Here is a 16,966-nt window from a genome sequence, read left to right as displayed (position 1 = left end):
CTTAGCTTGTGGGCTAGCTTAGCTTGTCTTAACTAGGCGGCTAGCTTAACTAGTCAGCTAGCTTAGCTTGTCTTAACTAGTCAGCTAGCTTAGCTTGTGGGCTAGCTTAGCTTGCCCCATCGGTCGGTTCCGTTTATAAATAGATTGAACGACCTAATCTTTCCGCATTTATTTATTTTTTTATCTCAAGACTTGAAGTGCGATGCTGTGTTGACGGGGGTGGCGGGAAACGATGCCGCGCTAATGTATGAGCTATAATATTGTATCAGTGTTAAGAACGGGACGACGCGAGTTTTAAATTCTGCTTTAAAGGGGGCAAAACAAACACTTAACTCTGTGAAAGTTCCTGGTTAGCCTGCTTTTTATTGCCCGAGTATGTTTCCATTTTAACTGTGGGGAGTGATGGAGAAATGAGGGTTGTTAGAGTTGATGTGGGTGAAGTGCTGTGATCCAGCCGCTTTATCACCCTGCTACGTTTTCTTTTTCACAATTTCTGTAGTTTCATCATTTAAGAATCCTCTTTACTGTGAGTTGATCTTCACAAGAAGAGCTGGTCAGGCCTACTGCTGCCATGGAGAAGTGTGAGTAACAACCACATCATTTCTCTTTGACTGGACTGTTGACAAAAACGATAAAAAATAATAAACAAATTTCCCATTATATTTCACAAATATTCCAACGATCAGATGAACCAGAGGTGAAACAGTAAGTCTGAGTCCAGTAAATGCTTTGCATGTTTTGTCTTGTAGCGACCCGCCAGACTCCTTCCCTGATCTAGCTCTTTGTAACCTTGAATCATGCTTGCTTCTTTGGCTGCATCACCTTCTTCAACAGATGTGTGTGACTGGATGTGTTTATGTGTGTGTGTGTGTGTGTGTGTGTGTGTGTGTGTGTGAGCTGCAGAAAACACTAGTTTGTTACTGAAACGTTTCTTTTGTCCTTCAGCCTCCACCAGACAGCCGCGTCCTGCCGCCACCTCCCTGCTGCACGATCCCACCGAACAGGAGCTGCTGAAGGCCACAGAAGAGGACGAAGCCTCCCAGCAGCCCAACTGCCCTCCAGAGCCCACCACAAGGGAGGACGCCCCCTCTGGAGGAAACCCGCCGCCTCCTGACGGTGCTGAGGTGAGCTAACAGACATTAAACCAGTTCACTGTAACAGGCTCAACGGGATGTTGAAGCTTTCGTCTTGTTTCTGCAGTTGCTGCCTGAGTCCTGGAAGGCCGCTCTCAGCGCCGAAAATCAGGAGTGGATCGGTCGGACGCTGTTTGTGAGGGACCACGTTGAGCGGCCTCGCCTCACCGCTGACCTCAAATTGTGGTGGTACCCTCCCCAGCCCCGGCCGGTCTACAACCAGCCTCCCGCATCCCCCGGCCCCTTCTTCGCTTGTCGGCTGTTCCTGTGGATGCCTCACAGGATGTGGCATCTGCAGCTGACTTGCCCCCAGCCTTTGTGCAGTGGGTCCATGACAAAGGCTGGGCTCTACAGGACCATCCGGAGGGTCCTAGACATCGACGGCTGGTATCTCATGGCCACTGAGTACCTTGAGTGCCGTCGGTGTAAGAAGAAGGTCGGAGGGTGGTCACAGGGCATCATCAGGCAGCTGCCCCCCACCTACAGCTGCCTGTTTCCAGCTGTACTCACGTACAAGTAAGACACAACCTCAACAACTGTGGGTTTTTGTACCGTACCTCTGTTTTTATCTTGACACCACATTGAACTATTCTTTTATACTCTGACCTGGTGATGTCTCATTTCTGCAGGCTGTCCTGTGACCTGAAAGTGGTTGAACAGCTCAGGTCTCGCACTCTGGGCAACAGTGCCAGACGGCTGTTCAACACTCTGCGGGAGCAGCACACCGATTCCTGGATGAGGAGATCTATCCACTACCTCGGCGTGTGCGAGCAGTTCCTGTCTTTGTGCTCCGTCCAGCAGTTTGCGCCACCTCCGCCCATGCCACCTGTACCGTCACCAGCCTGGCTGCTGACGGTGTATGGCTACGACATGGTGGCGCGGCTGGACGAGTACAAGGCCAGGATCACGTCCACCTTCGGATCCATCCTGAAGATGGGTTCGACTAAGAAGGTCAGAGATTCAGTCAGTCAGACTGTAGAGGCTGGTAACCGCGGTTTCTGTCTCACTCACACCAACATGTCTCTGTTCAGGTGACGAAGAAGCTCGCCGGTGCCGCCTCGGACACGGCCGCCTGCATCACCAACGTGGGCAATGAGCACGGCCAGGTCCTCAACAGCGTCCTCACCTGCTCCGAGGCAAACGAGGGCCTGGCTCCCATGGCGGCCGGATTGATGAGGCGGTATCGACTCGCCGAGGTTCCTCCCCCCCGGCTCATCTACGTGGACCGTGACTGCTGCAACAGAGACGGCGTGTCGAAGACAGCTGCCCTGTTTAATGTACGAACTGAGATGATTTGATTTTCATCTGGGTAATGGTCCTTTAACAACTTCATCCAACTCCCACTGATCTCTTTCTAGGAGTGGGAGACCCTCGTGGTTCGGCTTGACATTTGGCACCTCATGAGGCGTTTCGCTGGAGGTGTCACCTACAAGAGCCACGAGCTCTACCCCACCTTCATGAGGCAGCTGTCTCACTGCATCTTCGAGGTGGACTCAGAAGATGCCCGCCGTCTTGCCGATGCCAAGCGGTCCGAGCTGGAGGGGAAGCACGGGATGGTCAACCTGACCGACACCGAGGTGATCCGGAGGATCTCCAAGGAGGAGTGGAGGCTCCACTGTCGCCACAGGACGCGTGGAGCGGTAGAGACGACCCTCCTCATTCAGAACCTCCTGGACACCTTCAGGGGACCGGCAGGCCGTAACACCATGAACATCCCGTTGCTGGATGATCTCCACATCCAGGACATCTGGACAAGGCAGAGACGGCACCTGAGCTGCATCCAGGACCCACCGGGCCTGCAGTTGTACACTCTGACCGGGACGCTGACGAAAGGCGGCGTCAGCCTCCCCGTGTACCGCTGCGCGAGGGGATCCACATCCCTGGAGACGTTCCACCTCCACCTGAACCGCTTCATCCCAGGTAAATGCAGCTCCCTGAGGGCGCATTATCCACAGTCAACGAGTCCAGTTTCTCATTAATAAATGTGTTCCTCAGGGAAGGCTGCTCGTGCCTGCTACTTTCAGGCATTCCTTGTGGATGGAGTGGTGAGGTGGAACGAGGATCGCGCAGCGGCTGCAGCACCGGTGAGTGCAGCAGGGGTGAAGACGTCTCTGCTGTCCTACAGTGGCCACCTCAAACACGCCCTCAACCAGAAGAGCCAAAGGGTGCTTGGACATCAGATGGTTGAGGATTTCACCAAGCCTGCTGCGTACACAGGTAACTGTTGTGCAAAAGAGAATTTATCCTACAGGAGCAAACCTTGAGGAACGGCTTTTCAGCGGTTCCTTTGTGCTTCCTGCTTCATCTCAGGTGAGCTCATTGGGCTCGAGTACTTGTACGAGCAGACGGGCAGCGTGTTTGAGGACATCGACATGGATCCTGACGCTCCGGATGAGGATGCTGCCGTTGTTGACATCGAGGACGTGGATGAGGGGATAGAAGCGGATGAGGAGGACCCCACTGTCTTCCCACCAGACTCTTCCTCATCCCCCTCTCCTCAGGCAGCATCCCAGTCAGGTGCACCCAAGTCTGAGTCATCCCCCGCCTCTCCTGAAGCTTCTGGAAGCCAGGCTCCTCCTCCTCCGCAGGACTCCTCAGAATCTGAGGTGAACATTACTCACCTCACTAAAATATTGAAGCACATCTTTGTCCAATCAGATGGCAGTTTGTTGTTTTTGTTGCACTCACAGCAGTCTTTCTACTCTCCATCTGGTTTCAGGAGGAGGTTTTAGGTCCTGATGGCCAGCCGGGATACCAGCATGTCCTGAAGCTGGCCACGGCCTTGGTGGAGGTCAGGAACCTGGACGGTGTCAGCGAGCCAAGGGTGGACCAGCTCATCTCGCTCTGGCAGCGCATGTTGGAGCAAGACACACAGAGGCTGAGCTACTCGTCCAGATACCAGGAGAGGCAGACCAAGGGGTGCTTCAAGGCAGCGAAGGGAGAGGACACCACCTGTCCTGAGAAGGAACGTCTCCAATGGTTAGTTGGAGTCTATAAAGTGCTAGTTTTCCCAACATCTGCCTTTTTTTTTTTCTAACACTCTACTTTTTCTTTTCACATCTTCCAGCTGCCTACTTGGAGGGAACTCGGGTCTTGCAAACTGGCCGGACACCATCCGCCTTGTGGAGGCCATTTGCAGCCAGCTCTGCCATCTGCATCCTAAAGCCACACGCGTCGGCGGGATCATGAGGACCAGGTGGTCCCTCGTCCACGCAGACTACGTGGCTATACGGGAAGCAGTGCTGGCCAGCCCGAGGTTGATGGCTCAGACTAACATCCAGCTCTTTGAGCTGAATCAAAGGACCATCTCGCAGTGGTGAGAGTCGTTACTGACCTGGAGTCTTTTGGTTCCCTGAACATGCACTCAGAGGTCAAAGGTCCGATGTCAATCTGTCTTTGTGTCTGCAGGTTCAACCGTCTGCAGAAGCAGGGGGAGAGGACCGTGCTGGAGCAAGGAGTCGGACTCATCCCTGCTCCAGCTTCCTCTGAACCACCCCTGCTTCCCCCAGAAGAGCTGTCCTTGGTTCAGGTGGGGCAAGGACAGCCCTACCACCTCCCTGAGGAGCAGCCAGGGCCTGCTAACAGGGGACTTCCTCCGCCTGCTCTAGCTCCGTCTCCAGCTGCCGCTCTTCCCACTCTTCCTCAGGCTGCAACCACACCTGCTCAGCTGCCTCCTCCTCCATCGAATTTGTCCAGGACTACGGCGTACAGGAGGAGGAAGGCGGCTGAGGCTATCGCCGCTGGAGAGCTGGTCCCCACCAAAAGGCGGCAGCACAAATGTTACATTTGTAGCAGGTGTGGGCAGCCGAAGAGGCTGGATACAGGACACACCAGGATCGGTGGTGTGTCCTACTGCGCTTCTTCTGGGGGGAAGAGTGTGGAGGAGTGGAAGACGGACATAAAGGAGGAGAAAAGCTAGCTAGGAGAAGACTTTTATTTTTCTCCCCATTTTTAAATATGTTTAACTGTCTTGTTCCTCTTTTTTGTTTTATTTTTAATGTAAATAGTTCATTGTTCTGTTTTGTTTAATTATTTCAAGGTTCTTCATTTGTCATACACACCACATTGTTCACAGGGTCCCAGTTACATCCAACAAAAGTATTAAAATGTAAAAGAAAAATGGTACCAAGAAAAATGTTAACTAAAAATAGGCTAAGTACTAGTGGTAAAAAAAACTATGTTGAACAGCAGCACGAGCATGAGTGTGTGAGCAGATGAGTATGTATGAACAGCAACATGAAACAGATCAGCAGCAACATGATGTGATTATCCTGGTTATTTATGTAAATAGTTTATTGTTCATAAAAAAATTGTTAAATAGTTGTAAATTTCATCATGTGTTTATATTCTGAAAATAAATTCTTGTTGGACATCAGAAAGCTCCTCTTTCTCATTTCTTCATGATACTGTTTCTGGAGAAGTGACATCTCTTTTGTTATCTAAAACAACATGCATAATCAATATTCAATTCAAAAATACTTTATTAATCCCAGAGGGAAATTAATGGTTGTAACTCATCCTGGTTTCATTAAAGAGTTGTGAGAGTCGGAGTTTGTCATTCGCACCACATGTGCTGGAACAAAACTACCGTATACAGGGTCCCAGTTACATCCAATTAAAAGCATAAAATGTAAACGAAAAACAGTATTAAGATCTAAGATACGAACTAAGAAAAACGTTAACTAAAAATACGGTAAGGGTACAAAAACAATACGCCGAACAGCAGCACGATCATGAGTCTGAGCAGATGAGTACGAATGAACACAGCAGCTTGAAATTAGCAACATGATGTGATTTTTCACAGTGATTATCCTGGTTAGAGATTCATGAGTCCAGCCTCAGGGTAGAAGCTGTTCCTCAGTCTAGTGGTTCTAATGCTCTACAACCTCCTTCCTGAGGAGCGGGACAAAAAGTGTGTCCTCTGTGCTGGGTGAGATGCTGTGGGCAGGAAGGATCTCTTGTAGCGGTCTGTCTTACAGCGGATCTGAAGAAGTCTGACTGAAGACACCTGTTGTTGTATGACAGTTTGATGAAGAGGAATAAATAAATACATTTAAATTAATAAAAAAAATCAACAACAGCAACAAAACCGCTTCACAGTATATACAATACAATAATAATCAGAATCAGTTTATTATTGCCATGTCAATGAACGAGGTTCACAAACTAGGAATTTACTTCGACATAAGGTGCGAATAGTAATGAAGTAAAAATGAGAACATTACATAAGACATAAGACCTGTGTACACCCACAAATAAAGTAAAATTAAAAACATAACATAACCGTATGTACACCCATACAATAGAAAACAATAAAAAGCTTAGAAAACAGTACAGATGGAGTATTCAATTATAATACAGATGTAATGTGACCAAAGCAGAAATTATGAGGTAGCATTATGAGTGTTCAGGAGTCCAACAGCAGAGAAGACACTGTTCTTATGGCGGGAGGTTCTGGTCCAAATGGACCGAAGCCTCCTGCCTGAGGGGAGTGGTTCAAACAGTCCGTGTGCAGGGTGAGCAGGGTCAGCTGTGATCCGACCTGCTCGCCTCACAGTCCTGGAGACGTACAGGTCGTGGAGGGATGGAAGGCTGCAGCCGATCACCTTCTCAGCTGAGCGCACAACGCGCTGCAGTCTGTCCCTGGCAGTGGCCCCGGCGTACCACACCGTGATGGAGGAGCTGAGGATGGACTCGATGATGGCCGTGTAGAACTGCACCATCAGCTTGGCCGGCAGCTTGGCCTTCTTCAGCTGTCGCAGGAAGTACAGTCTCTGCTGGGCCTTCTTGATGAGGGAGCTGATGGTTGGCTCCCACTTGAGGTCCTGGGTGATGGTGGTGCCGAGGAACCGATAAGAGTTTGCAGTGGTGATGGGGGTATCATTACAGGTGAGGGGGGGCAGAGGGGCTGTGGCTTTCCTGAAATCCACAATCATCTCCACTGTCTTCTGGGCATTGAGTTCCAGGTTGTTGCTGCTGCACCAGGTCACCAGCCGGTCCACCTCCCTCCTGTATGCAGACTCATCACCGTCCGAGATGAGCCCGATGAGGGTGGTGTCATCTGCAAACTTAATAAGTTTCACAGAGTCATGGCTGGAGGTGCAGCAGTTGGTGTACAGGGAGAAAAGCAGGGGGGAAAGCACACAGCCCTGTGGAGATCCTGTGCTTACAGTCCGAGTGTCCGAGACAGCTCTCCCCAGCCGCACGCTCTGACTCCGGTCTGTCAGGAAGTCTGTGATCCACCTGCAGGTGGAGTCAGGTACATGGAGCAGGGAGAGCTTGTCTTGGAGCAGAGCAGGGAGGATGGTGTTAAATGCGGAGCTGAAGTCCACGAACAGGATCCTGGCGTAGGTTCCTGGGGAGTCCAGGTGCTGCAGGATGAAGTGAAGAGCCAGGTTTATTGTTATCTACAGACCTGTTGGCCCTGTAGGCAAACTGCAGGGGGTCCAGGAGGGGGTTGGTGATGGACTTGAGGTGAGATGAAACCAAGCGTTCAAAGGTTTTCATGACTACAGACGTGAGAGCTACAGGTCTGTAGTCATTTGGTCCTGTGACACGTGGCTTCTTGGGGACAGGGACGATGATGGAGGACTTGAAACAGGCTGGGACGTGGCATGACTCCAGAGAAGAGTTGAAGATCCCTGTGAAGACCGAAGCCAACTCTCCAGCACAATGTCTCAGCGTGGAGGGTGACACAAGGTCTGGGCCTGCAGCCTTATGTGTATTCAGTCTTTTAAAAAGCCTCCTTACTTCATCCTCTTGTACAGAGATAGCAGGGGGTTGTCTGGGGCAGTCCCAAGTGGTTAAACCAGTTGGGCTGGGGTTGGTGTGGAGGATGGAGGAATGTGAGTCCATGACTTCAAAGCATGAATAGAAGTCGTTCAGATCATTTGCCAGTTTGAGATCGTCTGTAGAATGAGGTGCTCTGGGCTTGTAGTTAGTTATTTCTTTCAGCCCCCTCCAGACAGAGGCAGAGTCGTTTGCAGAGAACTGTTGTTCCAGCTGTGCATTGTACCTGGATTTAGCCTTCGACACCTCCCTGCTAAATCCATACTTCGCACGTCTAGTTGTCTCTGTCCCCCTCTCTGAAAGCAGCTGACGAAGCTGTCTTAGTTTGGATGTGAACCAGGGTTTATCTTTATTGAAAATGACTCTGGAGCATGATGGGATGATGCTGTCCTCACAGAAATGTATATATGACGTCACAGTGTTTGTGTATTCGTCTAGACTGTCTGTAGAAGCCCTGAACAGGTCCCAGTCTGTGGTGTCCAAACACGTGCGTAGCTCCTCCACAGCTTCACTGGTCCACTTTTTGGATGTCCTCACCACAGGTTTTGAGAGCTTCAGTCTCTGTCTGTATGCAGGTATGAGGTGAATCATCTCGTGATCTGAGAGACCCAGGGCAGCACGAGGCACAGCACGATAAGCACCGCTCACTGTGGTGTAACAGTGATCCAGCGTGTTTCCTTCTCTGGTCGGGCATTTAATAAACTGTTTATATTTAGGTAGTTCATGCCTGAGGTTTGCTTTGTTAAAATCTCCAAGGATGATAACAAGGGAGTAGCAGAGATACCTACTTGGAAAAGTTCGCTCTACACTCGTGATCTGGTCCGCGAGCGCGCGCTCAGCCTCGTGCACGTCCGCGCACGGTGGGATGTAAACAGCGGCCAGAATAAATGAAGTAAACTCACTAATGTGTTATGTGTTGTCATTATTGTACAGTATGTTCATACAATGGTGAAATTGGCTCTGCATTTAACCCATCTCCACTGTGGTGAAGTGGGGAGCTATAGAGGGCGCCTGGGGAGCAATCGGGGATAGGGAGTGTGTGTTGCTCAGAGACACCATAAGATGTGCTGGGGATCGAACCTTGGACCTGTGGCTCCGTCCAGTCACATGGCTCGCTTGTTTCATTTAGAGAAGCCCGGTTGAGGCATCCAATCAGAAGCTTCGCTTGTTTCATTTGGATAAACCCGGTTGAGGCATCCAATCAGAAGCTTCGCTTGTTTCATTTAGAGAATCCCGGTTGAGGCATCCAATCAGAAGCTTCGCTTGTTTCATTTAGATAAACCCGGTTGAGGCATCCAATCAGAAGCTTCGCTTGTTTCATTTAGATAAACCCGGTTGAGGCATCCAATCAGAAGCTTCGCTTGTTCCATTTAGAGAATCCCGGTTGAGGCATCCAATCAGAAGCCTCGCTTGTTCCATTTAGAGGATCCAATCAGAAGCCTCGCTCGTTTCGATTCCCGGAAGTAGCGTTTTCGCCGGCTATTTACCTTTTCTCAGTTGAGCGACCCTTCGGAGTGACGCTGCAGAACGGTAAGAGAGGATATAATGAATGAATATCAACAGCTTTAATGTGTTACGTTAGTTTTAAGCCCAACCGTTGGTATATAATGGATAAAACGGCAAAATGTCGGGTCGTCGGGCGTCTGCTAGGTTAGCTTGTCGGCTAGCATAACTTGCCCCGTCGGTTCCGTTCATAAATTAATTTATTTATTAAAGGACTTTATCTTTTCGCATGTATTAAACTTTAAGTGATGCTTTTGTAGCTAAAGACTGTAATGCGATGCCGTGCTGACAAAAAAACAAACAAAAAAACAAACGATGCCGTGCTAACGTACGAGCTAATGTTGCACGAGTGTTTATAACGCGGGTCGAAGCGAGTTTTAAATGCTGCTTTAAAGGGACAAAACAAACACTTAACTGTGTGAAATATCCTGATGCATAATGGCTGCGAGTTGATCTTCATTATGACATTGACTGGAATGCTGTTATCATGGTTATATTAATGCTACCATTTCTATTGTTATGATTCTATTGTTCTTATAATCTACAGTTTTTAGTATGAACATCCAACATGTAGAAGGACTCAATGGGTCCCTGATCCTGAGGGCCTCCAGTGAGGCTCAGGGTTCCCAGAAGGGAGCCTCCAGGGCCAGACCGGCAGAGGAGGTGGAGGCCAGGGCCCTCGTCCTCAGCAGGTCTGCCCTGCAGTTCGGGAGGTACCGGGGCAGCACCTTCCTGTGGCTGTTGGAGAATAAGTGGCCTACACAGTGAATCTCTGCAGCAGGGATGAAGACGTCTCTGCTGTCCTACAGTGGCCGCCTCACACACGCCCTCATCCAGAAGAGCCAACTGATGCTTGGACGTCGGATGGTTGATGATTTCACCAAGCCTGCTGCTTACACAGGTAACTGATATGAAAGAATTTATCCTACAGAAGGAAACCTTGAGGAACGGCTTTTCAGTGGTTCCTTTGTGCTTCCTGCTTCATCTCAGGTGAGCTCATTGGGCTCGAGTACTTGTACGAGCAGACGGGCAGCGTGTTTGAGGACATCGACATGGATCCTGACGCTCCGGATGAGGATGCTGCCGTTGTCGACATAGAGGACGTGGATGAGGGGATAGAAGCGGATGAGGAGGACCCCACCATCTTCCCACCAGACCAACCTCCTCATCCCCCTCTCTTCAGGCAGCATCCCAGTCAGGTGCACCCAAGTCTGAGTCATCCCCCGCCTCTCCTGAAGCTTCTGGAAGCCAGGCTTCTCATCCTCCTCGCAGGACACTGAGGTGAACATTACTCGCCTCACTAAAATATTGAAGCACATCTTTGTCCAATCAGATGGCAGTTTGTTGTTTTTGTTGCACTCACAGCAGTCTTTCTACTCTCCATCTGGTTTCAGGAGGAGATTTTAGGTCCTGATGGCCAGCCGGGATACCAGCATGTCCTGAAGTTGGTCAAGGCCTTGGTGGAGGTCAGGAGCCTGGACAGTGTCAGTGAGCCAAGGGTGGACCGGCTCATCTCGCTCTGGCAGTACATGTTGGAGCGAGACACACAGAGACTGAGCTACTCGTCCAGATACCAGGAGAGGCAGACCAAGGGGTGCTTCAAGGCAGCAAAGGGAGAGGACACCACCTGTCCTGAGAAGGAACGTCTCCAATGGTTAGTTGGAGTCTATAAAGTGCTAGTTTTCCCAACATCTGCCTTTTTTTTTTTTTCTAACACTACTTTTTCTTTTCACATCTTCCAGCTGCCTACTTGGAGGGAACTCGGGCCGTGCAAACTGGCCAGACACCAGCCGCCTTGTGGAGGCCATTTGCAGCCAGCTCTGCCATCTGCATCCTGCTGCCACAAGCGTGGGCAGGATCATGAGGACCAGGTGGTCCCTCGTCCACCCGGACTACGTGGCTATATGGGAGGCAGTGCTGGCCAGCCTGAGGTTGATGGCTCAGACTACCATTCAGCTCTTTGAGCTGAATCAAAGGACCATCTCACAGTGGTGAGAGTCGTTACTGACCTGGAGTCCTTTGGTTCCCTGAACATGCACTCAGAGGTCAAAGGTCCGATGTCAATCTGTCTTTGTGTCTGCAGGTTCAACCATCTGCAGAAGCAGGGGGAGAGGACCGTCCTGGAGCAAGGAGTCGGACTCATCCCTGCTCCAGCTTCCTCTGAACAACCCCTGCTTCCCAAGATGAACCTGATCCTCTTTAGTGGCAGGCTTTAAATATTGCCTACACTTGTTAATAGAAAATAAAACAACTATTTTATGTTTTGGTCCATACGTTCACATTTACAGTTGGTTTGACCCAATCCTCAGAGAGAAGTCTAAAGTCTGCACAAACGCCACTGAACTCTGCACCAAGAGCCAGAAGAAGGTTCTGGTTTTGCTCTTTGTTGACATTCTCTCCACAAAACAGTTTTGCTGCAAATTATTATAGAAATTTCCTTATCGGTCCAGATCCTGTTAAATTAAGTTTTCAAAGTTGACATGACGTCACAGTGTCATAAAATTATAAAAATGAACAAGGAATTAAAAATCACATGTTAAACTTGGATACTTCATTTATTTATTTATCTCTCAGCGTTCTATCCTCAAAACAGACGAGCTGCAAGTTTTTAACAATCCGTCTGAAGGGACCTCGGGAGTTCCGTCCCTTCGGGGGTCTTCAGTCTTTTCGGCTCAGTGCTGTAGTCTACGCGGGCATACGGAGAACCCCCCCGTAGAAAAGCTTGGGAATTTCAGTATACTCACTTAAAAGTACCCAGTGATATGAGCTCATGTCATGTGCCAGTCATACATGGGCTTGTGCCTTTGTCAACACATTTGGAACATTTTATAGACGCACTGAATTGGTTCAACCTGTTTTTTTGTACAATTACTACTTCTGTACTACTTACTTGAACATGTTCTGCTTTGATACTGCTTTATCAATTCTAAAATGTTTTTAACTGTTGCACAAAGTTTGCTGTTCATTTATTCAAATAAAAGCATCAGGGAAATTTTTAAATGTTCAATCCGCTTAAAAATCTCAAATTAATGATAACATTGTACTAATCTGTTGACACCTGTTTCTGCTCTCCCAGTTCCTGAGAACCTGACATATCTCCCTTTGTCTGTGTTCTTTTTATTTCTTTGTCCTTATTTTCCTTTTCTGTTTCTTGTATATTATCATTCTGATCCTTATGCTTGACCCTGCATTTCTCTGTTATTCTCCACTCACTCTTCAGCCTGTTTCTCCAATTTCTAATTAATCATTCACACCTGTCCCTAATCAGCAACCCTTGCAGGTGCACTCACTACAGCATACCAATGTAGCTAATTAAGGCCAAAGCCCAGCCAGCCAATCGGTGCGCGCCTCATCCAAGGTGGGTCTCGACATGTGCGTTGTATTTTTTTTCTTCTTCTTCTTCTATTGATTTTTATTGGCGGTTGGCGAACTTATTTAAGCGCATTACCGCCACCAACTGGACTGGAGTGGATTTGGCTAATAGAAGAAAAAAACAAGTGTTAGGTGACTTATCTTCCAAGAGCCCAGTTAATGTGAAGTCCTGACGTTTTTCCTTTGTTAATGACTGAAATAGATGATTCCTTTGGATGCTGTATTTACTGCAGTGCAGCAGTACATGTTCTACTGTCTCTGGATGGTTGCAGTGTGTGCAGTTTCCTGTTGGATGTTTACCTATTTTATGTAGAGTATAGTTGAGACCTGTGTGTCCTATTCTGAGTCGAGTGATGACATTTTCTACTTTTCCATTTTGTTGTCCTTCCTAACCCAACGTGTTTTTGTATGCTGTATAAATGTCTTCCCGTTTCCTGTAGATCCCAGTGTTCTTGCCATCCTGTTTGTGTATATTTCTTGATTAATGGTTTGGTTTCTGATTTGCAAAGTGGGACTTGTAGCTCTATGGACTTTCTCTTTTAATTGCCTGTTTAGCCAGCGTGTCTGCCATTTCATTTCCCTCCACATTGACATGTGCTGGAACCCAAAGAAATTGAATTTTTGTGCCTTTAATTTCTATTTTATACATTGTAATAAAAATTTAATTGATTATATCTTTCCGGATTGATTTGCCTGTTGCAATACTATTGAGTGATGAAATGCTGTCGGATGCAATAACAATGTTTCTTACTTCATTCTCCTCTATCCATTGCAACGCCAACAATATTGCTAAGAGTTCTGTTGAGTAAACTGATATATGATCTGATGCTCTCTTTTTAATACAGATGTCCTTGGCTGGGATGTAAACTGATGAACCTGCCCTCCCTGTTTCAGGCTCCTTAGATCCACCTGTAAATAAAATAATATAATCAGTAAAATGTTCTTCAAAATAGTTTTGGACAATGCTCCACACCGGGCGTTGTACTGATTTCTCTTTTAGTTTCTGATGTATACTAAGATTTACTTTAGGTAATGAAAATAACCACGGAGGAATGGATGATAGTGGAAGTGTAGGGCAGTACTGAAACTGACTTAATCCAACACTTTCTGCTTTTGCATCACCTACCCACCCAAAGCTTATATTTGTTTCATTGTGTTCCCAACAATCTGTTAAAATGTTTTTGGTTGGATGGTTTCCATTGTGTCCCTGTAGATTGACCCAGTATGCAAGCATTAGTTTGACTCTTCTTATTCTCAGGGGAGTTTCTCCCACTTCTACCTGCATTGCTGAAACTGGTGAAGTTCGAAAAGACCCACTGATGATCCGTAAGGCCCGAGCTTGTATTTTATCTAACTTTTGTAGGTTTGTTTCTGCTGCTGACATATATGCTATACAACCATAATCAAATACTGTTCTCATAAGTGCTATATATATGTTGTGTAATGATGCTCTACTTGCTCCCCATTCCTGTCCTGCCAAACATCGAAGTATATTGATAATCTTTTTACATTTGTCTGTGACCTTGTCTATATGGCTGTTCCAAGTGAGTTTCTCATCTAACCACATTCCTAAAAATCTGACAACTTTTGCTTGTTCCAGTGTTTGGCCATAAAGCTTCAGGGCAATGGGTGAAATTTTATGTCTTTTTGAGAAGCAAATAACCTGTGTTTTTGTGATTGATAATTTAAATCCCCATTTATTGGACCATTTTTCCACCTCATCCACTGCAGACTGCATTTTCTTTTTAACATAATCTATATTTCGACCTTTCATCCAAAGAGACCCGTCATCTGCATATAAATATTTACCAATGCTACTTTCAACCTGAGAAAAAAATGTCATTTATCATTATATTAAACAACAGTGGACTACAAACACTACCCTGTGGTGTTCCGTTATCTACTGTGTGTAGCTCTGAATACTCTGTTCCAACTCTTACTTGAATTTTCCTACCTAACAAAAAGTCTCACCCAATTATATGCCCTACCCCCATGTGCGTTGTTGCTCCGCCCACTTTGTGCAGCCCCTCACAGTAGAGCACGAGCAGGTTGTTATAGACAGAGTTTTGTCCTCGCGCACCACGGGAGTTTGTTCTTCTGGAAGGTTCTCCATCTGCGCTCTGTGGAGGTGAGTCCTCAGCTTAAAATAACCTCTGCAACTATGTTTTGTGATATTTTGATTATACATATGTTCTCCGTGTGATTTAATAGTATTTTAATTATTTTAGAGTTTGATTTTTTTTTTTTAGCTAATTTTTTTTTTAGCTAATTATTTTTTTTAGTGGCGTAGTCGACGTGATAACAGGTGTTAAGCCATTCTTGGAGTATATCTACTAGAAAAGCTTGTGAATTTCAGTATAACCACTTTATTGTACATCATTAATTACATCCATTACATCATTAAGCGTGTCATTGTCGCGTTAAATGGCAGTTAAATGCTTCTGTAACGATTGTCTGTAGCTACGACGCAGCTTAAAGCCATGCTAAAAAAAAACCGGAAAAAAGGCATAAAATTATGAGAATAAAGTCGTACAAAACTTTTTTTTTTTAAACTGCTCCTTTTATTTTTTCCACATGTGGAGAAAACGTCCTAAAGCTCCGTCGTAGTATTCAGCACCCGTTTATTACATTATGCAGCAAATTATTGTTTCTAATTAGTATTTCTGTACTTGCTACTTAATATTTCATCATATTTTGCTTTGATACTGTTTTTTTTAAATAAATTCTATAACATGTTTTTAATACAAAACCAACTGTTGTACTGTTTGTTGTACATTTATTCAAATATAAGCATCGGAGAAAATTGGAAATGGTCAATTTGCTTAAAAATCAAAATAAATTGACTATTACATACTACTAATCGGTGTACTTCTAAGCACATTATTACTCACTACAAAAATGTAGACTACACCACTTATTGTGACCTTTACAAGAGATGTCTACAGCCTCAGCATCTATAACATCGCTTAATGAAATGAGGATAACGAGTTACAACAACATATAATTTCCCTTTGGGGATTAATAAGTATTTTTGGATTGAATTGAATTATTGTGTACAGTTTGGTGTTGAATAAGTAAATAAAAATTTAACTTGATGTCTTCATTTTCAACTTTAGTGTTCACGCTATATGTTTAGCATTTTAAATTTGAATTACATAATGTCCAGATAGCTTCATTATATTTCACACTAACATAAATACTGATTTATTATTAAACTATTATTTAGCACGTTTATGTTATGGTGGAGCGCGACGTGTGCGCGTGTCACGTTCTACAGGTCCTTCTCAAAAAATTAGCATATTGTGATAAAGGTCATTATTTTCCATAATGTAATGATAAACATGAAACTTTCATATATTTCAGATTCATTGCACACCAACTGAAATATTTCAGGTCTTTAATTGTTTTAATACTGATGATTATGGCATACAGCTCATTCTCTAAACAAGCTATTAACCTAACCATCTGAATCAATGACGTAACTCTAAACACCTGCAAAAGATTCCTGAGGCTTTTAAAAACTCCCAGCCTTGTTCATTACTCAAAACCGCAATCATGGGTAAGACTGCCGACCTGACTGCAGTCCAGAAGGCCATCATTGACACCCTCAAGCAAGAGGGTAAGACACAGAAAGAAATTGCTGAACGAATAGGCTGTTCCCGGAGTGCTGTATCAAGGCACCTCAGTGGGAAGTCTGTGGGAAGGGAAAAGTGTGGCAGAAAACGCTGCACAACGAGAAGAGGTGACCGCACCATGAGGAGGATTGTGGAGAAGGGCCGATTCCAGACCTTGGGGGACCTGCGGAAGCAGTGGACTGAGTCTGGAGTAGAAACATCCAGAGCCACCGTGCACAGGCGTGTGCAGGAAATGGGCTACAGGTGCCGCATTCCCCAGGTCAAGCCACTTTTGAACCAGAAACGGCAGCAGAAGCGCCTGACCTGGGCTACAGAGAAGCAGCACTGGACTGTTGCTCAGTGGTCCAAAGTACTTTTTTCGGATGAAAGCAAATTTTGCAGCATGTCATTCGGAAATCAAGGTGCCAGAGTCTGGAGGAAGACTGGGGAGAAGGAAATGCCAGAAGTCCAGTGTGAAGCACCCACAGTCAGTGATGGTCTGGGGTGCCATGTCAGCTGCTGGTGTTGGTCCACTGTGTTTTATCAAGGGCAGGG

The 16,966-nt window shown here is 46.5% G+C and overlaps 1 protein-coding gene and 1 long non-coding RNA gene across 2 annotated transcripts in view; both read left to right on the top strand.

Annotated features, from left to right (window-relative positions):
* The window catches only part of LOC119422739, a 1,556-nt gene extending 503 nt beyond the window's left edge, over window positions 1-1,053 (top strand). Inside the window, exons 2-4 of the long non-coding RNA XR_005187429.1 lie at window positions 500-581; window positions 687-705; window positions 946-1,053. This is a non-coding gene — a long non-coding RNA (uncharacterized LOC119422739). The remainder of the gene's footprint in view (window positions 1-499; window positions 582-686; window positions 706-945) is intronic.
* Window positions 1,054-3,313: 2,260 nt separating this feature from the next.
* LOC119423067 lies at window positions 3,314-4,322 on the top strand. The gene is made up of 5 exons (XM_037690476.1): window positions 3,314-3,350; window positions 3,444-3,739; window positions 3,853-4,112; window positions 4,201-4,261; window positions 4,299-4,322. Exons 1-5 carry the CDS (start codon window positions 3,314-3,316, stop codon window positions 4,320-4,322), a joined length of 678 nt encoding a protein of 225 aa, XP_037546404.1.
* Window positions 4,323-16,966: the final 12,644 nt, after the last annotated feature.

This window comes from Nematolebias whitei, chromosome 16 (assembly GCF_014905685.2).
Source record: "Nematolebias whitei isolate Nwh7 chromosome 16, NemWhi1, whole genome shotgun sequence".
NCBI lineage: Eukaryota > Metazoa > Chordata > Actinopteri > Cyprinodontiformes > Rivulidae > Nematolebias > Nematolebias whitei.
This window is presented reverse-complemented; position numbering and strand designations above follow the sequence as displayed.

What these genes read in the sequence shown, in the direction of transcription:
- LOC119423067 (XM_037690476.1), top strand. Translation starts at nt 3,314, where the DNA reads ATGGTTGAGGATTTCACCAAGCCTGCTGCGTACACAG. An exon ending in GAGAAGGAACGTCTCCAATG is followed by an intron (nt 4,113 to 4,200) that starts GTTAGTTGGAGT and finishes CACATCTTCCAG; the next exon opens with CTGCCTACTTGGAGGGAACT. An exon ending in ACACCATCCGCCTTGTGGAG is followed by an intron (nt 4,262 to 4,298) that starts GCCATTTGCAGC and finishes TGCATCCTAAAG; the next exon opens with CCACACGCGTCGGCGGGATC.